This window comes from Pomacea canaliculata, linkage group LG9, assembly GCF_003073045.1.
Source record: "Pomacea canaliculata isolate SZHN2017 linkage group LG9, ASM307304v1, whole genome shotgun sequence".
NCBI classification, from domain to species: Eukaryota; Metazoa; Mollusca; class Gastropoda; order Architaenioglossa; family Ampullariidae; genus Pomacea; species Pomacea canaliculata.
In genome coordinates this window covers 20,424,364-20,435,499 of record NC_037598.1, presented here as the reverse complement: position 1 = coordinate 20,435,499, position 11,136 = coordinate 20,424,364, and the positions used below count along the sequence as shown (strand labels likewise).

Genomic DNA, 11,136 nt, shown 5'->3' with positions numbered 1-11,136 from the left:
GAATCAAAGCCTCCAGAGCCATTTGGTCAGCGATAAATCCCCAAGAAAACCCATTGCGAATTACTTCGTCTAGTGCATCACGAAGAGTTACCTCCCCTTGACTCAGTTGGATCAGCATCTCTACATTACAAGGTAGCTTCTTAAAAATGATAAGGAGATGCCCCGGTAGTGTATTTAAAACAATTGCTTGTTATCACTGAACTGAGCGGCTAGGGTTCAAATCCCGTCTCGGTACGCTCTTTGTACAACTTTTCCGGTTTCCTCCTCCTTCCCTTTTCCCCCAAATCACTTCAAGGTGGAAGCATTTTCCCACTAATTCAACCAACAAAGTCACTTAAAAATATATTTTCGACGCTCCCTTTCTAATACCCGTAAGCTAATGTTAAGGAACTGATTTCAAAATGTCGCCTATTTATTTTGAGAGATGCTGTCTCTAGAAAGTTCAGGTCCTCCACGACGTTGACATCAACGCCTTCTTAAAGTCTATAAAACAAATTAACTCAGTACTTTTTCAGCTTGGCATAGACTAGAAAAAAAAACTGGTCATCAAACAACATCATCGTCAGCAAAAAGGCACTTGCTCGTAACCATAACCATGTGATAAAACGGTTGTTTGTTTTTTTTTTCTCTCTTCCTCTCTCCGATGTGATCAAGCACACCCCGGGAGCCGCATCCGAAGAGCAACACGACAGAAGTCCCACCGAGAAATTAGTGTTTACTCTGATCAGAGCAGGTGAAGTTCTGAATGACCCATGCTGTACTCTCCCTCTGGAAGAATGTTCTTTGTAAATAATGGATGCCAGTGTCTGGCAGTGCCTTCGGGTGATTGCGGAGGACTGGCTGGGTCACCCACTTACCGCTGGCGAGAGAAGCAGAAGCAGAGAAATAGCAAGGGTGGAGATAAATAAAATATTCTCTGAGTCCTGGTAATGATTTATGATGATTCACTTCACACAGCCAGGAATTGCGAATTCCGGTGCAGCGTCTGTTGTTTCAATCTCGATGCAAGGGAGATGAATGGGTGAGAGCAGTCTGTTGTTCGCATCCTTGTGGGTCTGGATGTATCTCGATGTATTTTCCACTCATCAAGCTTTTTTTTTTCAATTTTGTTGTATTTAATCAGTTTTATTCACAACTAGTGGTCTCATTCTGTCTGCACACTTTGTCTTCTCACTTTTTTGTCTCATCCCTTGATTGTCTCAGTCTGTTCTTGCACAAGACCAAACTAGTGGATCCTGTCTATTTTTAATAGTTTCTCTTTATTTTTCTTGTTTGTTTTTTCGATGGACGATGTTCCTCGTCATTCAGGTCAGGAACATATTACATCTCTGGGAAATTGCAGGACAGGGTGCTGTGATGGAGGGTATCTATCAAGGAACCTACTACCTCCTACGCTGAACAGAAAAATAAAACACTCAAACCTTTACACAACCTTTGAAACACTACCGACAGTAAATAGACTCATCGACGATTTAGATAATATTCTATTTAAACAAAACATTGAATAAATACAACAATGAAACAAGGTTTACTATGAACAAACAACTTAATAACTGAGAACCTGTTTTCTTTATTAAAAGAATGAACGATAATTGAGAATTTGTTTGTTTACAAAAGGATTGAATAAACACTACAATGAGTGAAAATCTGGGCTGCTTACGAAAGAAAACTGGAAAAAAATTTAAAATTTGAGGGTTAGCTTAAAGAACAGTGTTCTGCGATACAAAATGGACAAGGTAAGTTGTTCAAAATACTAAATTTGTTTTTTATTCATTGATAAAAATATTCTGAAAAGGGTTATCAAATGATAAGTTTTATCAACAGAAAAATTATGGTAAAATATTGGAAAATATTCAAAATAGCTTTTGTCGTTGTAATACTTGACGGGGGTAAATCTCTCACACTCTCTCTCACTCTCACTCTCATACACACAAAATCAGGAATGAATAAATATAAAGTACAATATGTTTAGTGAATACAATGCTGCTTCAGTATTTTAAAACACATTTGGTGTTATTTTCTGGGTCTTTACACAAATGAAATATATATCGCGCTGATGAAACCGTCGGAAACATCGACCACTGGGTGCAGTTTCTCTGACATTTTGTCGAGTTGTTTGAGTTGCTGAGCCTCGTTGTGGAGCGATTACTGCACACACACTGCAACAATTACTTCAATTATGGTTTGATTACCTTAAGTGCTCTTGGTTATGCACGGGAAAATAAGGAATCGATTGGAAGGCAGGGGTGGGCAGGTGGAACAACAACCACGTGCGCTGTTTGTGGACGTAATGATGTCACATATGGTCACGTGACAAGAATTTATAGTTGATGGACTGTACCCGAGTCTACCCTACAACTTCAGGACACCTAGTGTTTGTCAATCGTTTCTCTCGTCCCCCATCTGCCTTTGAAACGAGAGAAAAAAAAATGATCGGTTTACTTGAAAGGAGTTTTGATCTGCTTACGATAGAGATTGTCACAAAATTCCAGCTGTAATACACTTGGTGGACCGTTGGAAGCTGTTCACAGGCTGTAATGGTTACAGTATTTCAGCTGGAATAAGGTTGAATGTCTTTGGGGAGCTGGTCACACGCTGTAGTTGAAGCCAAATGAGGAGATGAAGACGTTGATGATGGTGATGAAGAGGATGAGGCCGACAGAGGCGTTGTTGAGGTTGATGGCCCGCTGATGACCTTCTTCGTCTTTGGGATTCATCATCCCGAGAGTGAAGAGAATGACACCTGTCACTATCTGCATTAGGAAATGGAAATGGAAGACATTCCACCTGTTACTACCTGCATTAAATAGACAACCTATGCCATAGCACACATTTATAAACTTGCACTACAACATACAATATCTTACACCTGTCACTCTCTGCATTACAACATGCAGCATATTGCACCTGTTATTCTCTACATTACAATATACAACAGATAACACCACAGTTAACTACATTACAACAGAGTAACCATGTAACAACCTGACTTACAACGTAGAGAATGTTACACTTGTCCCTCTCTATATATAAACATGGAGGGCAACAAAAAAGGGGAGTGAACAAGAACAGGCAGCAACGAGTGTAACGACAAGAGTTGTCTTGCCTGAAGAAGAATGGAGAGCCCGATGAGAACTATTTGTGCGACGAAGAAATGGTCTCGTTTGTCCGAAGGCAGGGTGACCATGGCCTTCAGTTGCGAGGCGTTGGCCAGCAGGAGGGCGATGTCCAGCAGACCTTCTGCGACTGTCTTTCTGGTGGCGTACGAGCGAGTCGGCTGGAACTGCTGCACACACACACACAAACATTTCACACAAATATTAGTATTTGTGATGAACGATGCACACAAAAATTAGTGTCCATGTCTCTCTCTCTCAAACATACACACCAAAGAAATCAACATCTAAGACAATTTCCAGGCTGAAAAAAGATCGAGACCACCTTGAAAATCAAATTACTCAACAATTAGAACACAAAGGATGCTTGTTTAATAAATTATAATCAAAATTAAATTAAAAATTAAAAAAAATTAAAATTAAAAACAATTTTGCAATCCAGTTTTGGAGACAACACACAAGTCAGGTGACCTGCGGTGACCTCAGGACCATCAACATAAGTGAATACGCCTGTCTACATGATTACTTACAGAGATGTTCACTTGCCTTGTCTGCACCAAGGAAACATCCATTTGTGTCTCCAAAACCAGACTACCATCAAACTACACCATAAAACTTCTGATCCACAAAAACTACAGCTGCATGCATTTTAAAACTCTTCCATTCGCCACGGCAACGGTGATAGAGTAAATGAAAACAGACATTCTGGGAAAATTACTCGCACTTGTCCACTAACCTCAACAACAATTTTTGAATGCATTATTTTAATGGCTGCATGTGCGTCTGCCTTGTCATTGTCTAGTTCTTTTATCAGTCTTTCTAACAATAGGGTCATAAAAATCGCGAATAATCCTCCACGCAAACCACACTCCAAAATGGACAGATAATGTCAAGTATACTTTGCCTCGAGTATCATAAACCTGACAGGCGTGCAATGCAACTGTGAATACATGACTTTCCCCTTTTTTACCCCATCGCCGATACCCACAAAATAAAAACAGTTTGTATAATTCCGTTAAAGAGCGGCAGCTGGGTTGAGTAGGGATATTTTACTGCGCGACACGGGTATCGAACCTGACCTCCTGTAGGATCAAGCGCTAGTGCTCTAACCACTCGGATATCCATTTCCCCGACAGAGACCATGGGGCGGGAATAAAGGTAATAAGACTAGATTTTTACTGGCAAGGATTTATGAGAAAAAGATGGAACATATGTTCACTGTATTCCTTCCCGCATGCTCACTGTCATACCCGCTTCCTTCCTCAGCCTTGCTCGCTAGCCGGTGTGAGGAGGGTGTTAGGTGAGTGGAGTGTTTGAGTGGGGAAGTTGACTGATTACCCAGGTGGGTGTAACCTGATTTGTTTAACTGTGTACTTTAGCACTGAGCATAGAGGTTGGCCGAGCTGTGCATGAGATTACATTCTTCTCCAGCCGCTCGCAAATCACGAGCACGTCACTCGCTATCAAGATAATCTCAAAACTGTCTGTATATATATCTACTACAGATGAGTCACCTATTGTAAATAATCTGTTTAAGTATATCTATTGTGTATGTGTTCATGTGTGGGTGCGTGCGTGAGTGCATGCGTGTATCATCTATTTTAAGTAAGCTGTTTACACGTTCTTATTATAAATATCTAATTTAACACAATAAAACAATACAATGGGAGGAGGAAGGGGTTGACTCATAAGGCTATTCAATCAGGGACCGGATGCTTGGCATATCGCTAGACACTAATTGGATGGTTAGCGTGTAGCACTCAGCTAACCACAGTCACCTGCCACCCACTGCATGGCGGTAACCATTTGGCCAACGCCTAGCAACGCGCCATGTTCTCTACAAGAGCGACTGAACTGGAGACCACGTTGCCCCCGGCAACCAAGTGCACGCGAACTATCCGATACTGCCAGCTTTATAAAATCTTAGCATCCTCCCATCTTTGTCTCGGCATCTTCACATTTTTTTTCTCCTAACTCTGCAGAATTCTTCTCTGAAGAAAGATATTTCAAGTGTGGAAAATCGCCGGAACGTGTTTAATTCATTTACGATTGTTCAGTGACCAGGGGGAGGGTTTCTCAGAGGTTACATACGATAGGGGGGAGGGTTGTGGTGTTTTAGCAGCAACTACAGCTTATATCACCCTACACACAATGGGGTGGGAGAGGGGGCTGTGCCAAATTCTAATTTGTGAACGGAGGGAGGGACTGTTGATGTTCAATGTGTGTACTTGAGAAGAGGGGGTCATGCCGGTTGAACTCGAGCCAAGTAGTGTGGAATTCAGTTCGCCTTTCTCTCCCACGGGGCCAGGGACGGGGCCATAGAAACACACAGACATGCGCAAACACAGCGAGCGCAATACATACCCTCCCCGTCCCCCAACACACACTCTTCTGTCTCTCTAGTGCTCGTGCACTCCCGGGCATCTGCCTCTGCACTCCTCACCTCCACTACACACATGCGCACTTCCTCCCTCCGGTGCTTGAGCAATGTGCTTATTTTTAGACCTGATCTGCTTTGCTCGGTTCACGATTGCTCCTGCCATCACACGCCTTGACTGCTAGACACATCCAGAGAGAAGAGAGAACGAAGAGAAAGTAAAGAGCGAGAGAGGAAAGGAGAAAGAAAAACAAACCGCAGACAAACGTTAAGTCTGATCAAGCTCCTCGCTCCCCTTGAACGATTGTTTTGGAGAACAATATGACAGATAAGTATCATATTAAATATAAATGATAAAAAATTTTAGAAAAAACTGCTTTTGCTTGCAAAGGATGATGGGAAAGAGGACACAACCTGAAAACTGTACTTGCGTCTTAACATAAGGATGGGTATTGAGTATTCTATAAGTAGCAACGGTCTCAATTCAATATTCTTTATTATTCTTTCACCCCAAGAGGCACTATATATATACAAGTGAATACAAACACTCTCATCTATCCCCAATATCTCTCCCTCCCACCTACATTCCGTCTACACCACCAAAGCCAGCCTCAAAGAGGTGCAAGACAAAGATGAGTACTTAATAAATTAGCCATGAAAGCTACCCCACAACACGAAGTTCAAAACAATGAGCATGCGGCTACCTTGTCAGCTGACGAACCATTATTTCCTTCCTCTCCAGCCATGTTTTCCAGTTCCATCAGGTGGTGAACGCGGAGACAACAAACGATCACCTAGCAGGCGGCCATGTTGTCTGCGATGGCGACCCTCTCAGCACTTAGAAACCTAGAAGCTGCTTCCGACCGCCAGGGCGATGCCCAACTTTGCTGAGGGTTCAAACCGTTTGGCTTGGGCGGGCCTCGCAAATATGGGGCCCCTCTTGTCTCTACGTTATCGAGAAACAAACCACGTGACTTCTTATCGAATGCTCGCCTAATGTACAGATCTCGTGTTTGTGAACTACACAAGAGGTTTGAAAAAAAACCCTCTCTAAATTTAACTCGAGGACAGTCGGTATCTCCATATTGCAAATATAAATTGAAAAGAATGACAGTCACTTGCAACAAAGCAGGAAGATTAACTGCTTACATACTTATATGGGGAGAGTGATCGGGAAATGACTAGCTCCCTTGTGATGAGAGAAGCATTATATATATATGCTACGTATCCTTACAGATAAGGGAAAAGTAGTCCCTAAACTTGCTTTTGGTCACTGGGTAGAAAGAGAATTGAGAATGTTTTGGAGCCACCATTCTCGATAAAACCATGACGATGATGACAATGATGGTGATCACAACGATGACGATGATACACTGATTACAATGATGACGATGACGAGGATGTGCAAATTGAAGAAGTCGACAGGTTAACGAGTTGATTGGTTATTTTTCTACAAGTATATCACTTTTGTTTAAATTTACGTTTATTTATTTATTAAATTTATTTAGTTGGTCAAGCGGTTAAAACGGGGGAGTGGGTCGCGGAAGGGAGTGGGCAGACATTACTTCTTCACATGAGAAAATCATGTTTTGTTATCCATAAAGCTTCTGCCTTGCTGGACAGCAACATTTGAAATGCTTGGTAATAATCTTCCTACAAAACAGTCCACAACTGCCAAAACTGAAACCAGTCGTACAATGGAGAGAACAGGGACTGCAAACGTGGAGCGATATTCGATGTTGGATATCTCAAGTACATTTTTCAGTACAATAATTTAAAAACAGCATTTTCATGGGCGATTATGTTAGTATTGGTGCGAAGAGTGACTCATGGTAATTCAGCTCAACTGCCGATGATGGCGCCATTAGGACTGCTGATTGCCTCTCCCGCTATACCGGGGTCACATGACCTGACACAAGAGGTCATTGAGAGGGAAGTAGTTCGGGGCGACACAGCTTTTTAAGTTCATCGGTAACAAAATGACATCTTGATGCTCAAAAAGCACATGATCCCGTTAAACTGATAAAATGTGTTCAAAGACTTTAACCATTCTAATTAAAAGTATTATAGTCGAACAATGAATGAACTGTAGCATTATAATTAAAGGTAACGAAAAGGGCTTTTCATGTTCTACGGTAACAAAACTCCCTTTCTTGTGAAAAGAGTGCGCACATCAATCCCACATCACAGTGTTTGCTTCATTTAAACAATGTTAGTTGAGTAACATTTGAACATGCAGACTTTTAGGTGCTGGGAAAGGCAAACTTTCCGAACTCCATCAGGTGGACAATCGATCAGCTTCTACTGGACACAACATATATCTCTATCACGCGGTTCATTAAAGGCAGTTCATTAATGGCACACAATACAACGTCCCACTCTATATTCCTATTGGAAAAATTGATCACACCAGAGTTGAACCTCGATCCCTCTTCTCAAATATCATCGATCGACCTTTTGAGGTACATCCGTTCTTCTGTAAGAAAGTTGTGCCCCGAACTTTGTTTATCTGTGTGTGTGGGTTCGTGGGTGGGTGGGTGGGGAAAATTGTGTTTTACGCCGAGCCAGCAAGGTTGTATCACAGCAAAGCATCTAGCCCTGTAAACGTGCAAAGAAAGAACAGCGTGCCCGAGACAAGATCTGAACCCAGGACAGTCAACCCTCACTGTATTAGTGATAGGCACTAACCAGAAAAATCGGACAACGAAGCATAATCTTTCAACAAAGTTCCCTAACCTTCTCTTGCACATCAGCATCTCTACCTTCAGGAGACAGCGAACATTCATGGGCAGGGGTAACCCCCTCCTCGTCCTCAAACACTTTCTCTGCAGGAGAGGCGATAAGAACGGTCATCTCTTCATCCTCGACAGTCTCCAAGCTCAGGGGGTGTGATTTCGTCACTTCCACCCCGATATCTCTAGCAGGTGACAGCTGGTCGACCTGCAAAAGGCCTGTAGACGATGACTGCTTGTCCATGTCTGAAGCTTCCAGAAGCTTCTCCTCCTCCGTAATTACAACCCTGCCGGCTACTCCGTGTGGTGGCTTTGTGTTGGTAAAGGGAAATCTTGCATGGTGTTACCGACCCAGTTGAAAAAAGAGACGAAGGAGTGGGTTAAAGAGGGTGGGTGTTGTCATGGAAACACGGGCTTCACGTGAGGTCAGAGGGTTGACGCACACTTAAAAACACTTGAATAGAAAATGTAGACGACTTTCTTCTTTCCTTTTAAAATATTATAATTTTTTTTTTTGGAACTTAGAAAAGAGAAGGTAGAAAGGTAGGCAGCGCAAAGCTCCTAGCCACCCCGAATAAAGAGAATGTTGCTGAATGTAAACATCTCCACCCGCTTTTCGCCTTCCCATTCAATACCCAAACACCTAAGTTCGCTCGACAGAAGTCTCCTCACATGTGCACTGAGGTTGTCAGGAGAACGTGCGACTCCACACAATGTGACCGGAGCAAATTTGCTCTGCATTTCAAAGCAGCTTAAACACAGAGAGGCAAAGCTAATAAGACTTTAAAAACAAACAAACAAAAGCGTATAGATGAGTAAAAAATGGGAATTAGACCAAGGGATGGGAAAGCAGGGTTGAAAACCACAGGCAGCAAAGAAATGACGGCAGCAATGAAAAACTAGAGAAAGCAGAGAGGCAACAATGACTTGAAAAGCAAACAATTAAGTGAAAAGACTTGGGAAGGGGTAGGGTTTATGAATGACAAGAAAAACAGCAACAGACAGGGCGATAAGACTAACAGGGGAAAAAGTTACAGATCAGGGAAGGGGAAAAGTCTGCTAAGAAAAACGGCAAAATACGGTGGGAGGTTGCTTGAGAAATAATGACAGGAAAAATACAAACAGACATGGTGATAAAAGCCGAGAAACAATTAGCACAACAGAACAGATGGTAAGGAAGGTGAGGTAGGAATACAAGAAAGTGTGAAAACAAAGGTAACAGACTAGGTGGCAAGTCCTCACCTCTCTTGCGAACACTTGCACGCACGTTCACAAGCAGGCGCGCGCACATACACACACACCAGAAAACGGTCAAAATGAGAAGTCTGGAGCTTAGTTTAAAGACATCAAAACCTCTCTAGGCTTCCACTTATAAGGTTTTAAAGTTCCGCAATATATTTATTTGAAATCTCCTTCCTACCTTCGGTCCTTCGAATGGAGACTCGGTAATACGCTCCCCGAAGCCTGCCATGATGCCGCGAGCTTCACGAGGGCTGCTGACGGCGAAATGTCAGGAGATGAGTGTTGCAGGTGACACAAGGGAAGCTGCTTATTATGTGACCACAGGCACTGGGCTGTCGTCCTCCAAACGTTGCTGTACCAGTTCTAATGTACGCACATGTGTGTGATAGTGTGTCTGCGTGTGTGCACACTCGTGTGTGTGTGTTCGCGAGTGTGCGCTCGTGTGTATGCGTGTGCTTATATGCGTAAGTAAATATGTCTGTGAGAAAATGTGACCAGTCTTACTCCATTCAGCGACCCTCAATATCAATCAAACATATTAATATTCTAAAGGCACACGAATAGCCGATGGGCAAAACCTATTTTAAGATCTTCAAATAGGATTGCTGACAGATTTATAGGTTCACCTGGGCTGGATGTGGTCCAGACTGCTTAGGCACCTTTTATTTTCTTAGTTAACTAGCTAGTTAGTTGTTGTTTAGATTATTCTATGTGCATGCAATATGCACATACTGGATAATACAGAACTTTATTCTCACACACATCATGCATCAGACATTGGCTTAACACTCCCTTCAGGCGCCACAAGTCATACGTCTGACAATTCGATGCAGAAAATCGTGTTCGTCATACTTAATTTCTTTCTGCATGTGGAACAATAGATTGTGATGCAGCTTGAGTTTCTGGCTTTATGAGGACAGAGATATAGCACGCACACACACACACACACACACACACACACACACACACACACACACACACACACACACACACACACACACAAACAGAATACACAAATCAACAAACACATCCACAACTCACTCTCAAACACACTTCAACAGGGCCACAAATGTTACCTCACCCCAAATTAAAGGACAATTAACTTCCAACCCTCACTGCAACACCTCTGTCCATATTTTCAAAATGTTTTCTTGTCTGCTTATTTTCTCTTTCTGTCATTCCTCTTTTTCTTTCTTTCCCTCCGTTTTCTTTTAGCTACTCCTCTAGAGTGAAAAAATGATCCTGTCTCTTGTGTGGTATTAGCCGTCTTCGACGTTGCGCTGTAATAATTAACTCGGTTCTTCTCCCTTAATAATAAAAATAAAAACAAACAAAACGTAGGGTGAGCTACGTATTGTGTGCTTGGGTGTCGTTAATAATACGAACTGAAGCAGGAAACAAAGGAACAAAAGAGAAGGTTTGATCACTTTGACCGCCCCCTCATCCTCCGTCATTTTTATTTCAGAAGCTAACCGGATGTTTGTAGGAAGCTTTAACGCAACATTAAATGGGAGACAACCTCCCACTCAATTCCTATAAGGCCAAAAATAAGAGTTATTTCCCGTGATATTGGTAATCGGATTTTATGGCTCGCTGAACTCGAAGGGAAGTAATAGACCTGAACTGATGTGACTGCTTCATGTGCAATAAAAAAAAGGTTTCCTAACAT

General features: G+C 42.3%; 1 protein-coding gene across 2 annotated transcripts; it reads right to left on the bottom strand.

Moving 5' to 3' along the window:
• Nucleotides 1–1,240: 1,240 nt before the first annotated feature.
• LOC112572388 (ninjurin-2-like) lies at nucleotides 1,241–9,801 on the bottom strand. 2 transcript variants are annotated; one of them, XM_025252047.1, is made up of 3 exons: nucleotides 9,646–9,801; nucleotides 3,107–3,286; nucleotides 1,241–2,753 (listed from the first exon to the last, which is right to left on the bottom strand). In XM_025252047.1, exons 1-3 carry the CDS (start codon nucleotides 9,694–9,696, stop codon nucleotides 2,589–2,591), a joined length of 396 nt encoding a protein of 131 aa, XP_025107832.1. In that variant the 5' UTR covers nucleotides 9,697–9,801; the 3' UTR covers nucleotides 1,241–2,588. The 2 variants fall into 2 exon arrangements, with proteins under 2 accessions (XP_025107832.1, XP_025107831.1); XM_025252046.1 differs by lacking the exon at nucleotides 9,646–9,801 and adding an exon at nucleotides 6,198–6,495 and having other exon boundaries at nucleotides 1,468–2,753.
• Nucleotides 9,802–11,136: the final 1,335 nt, after the last annotated feature.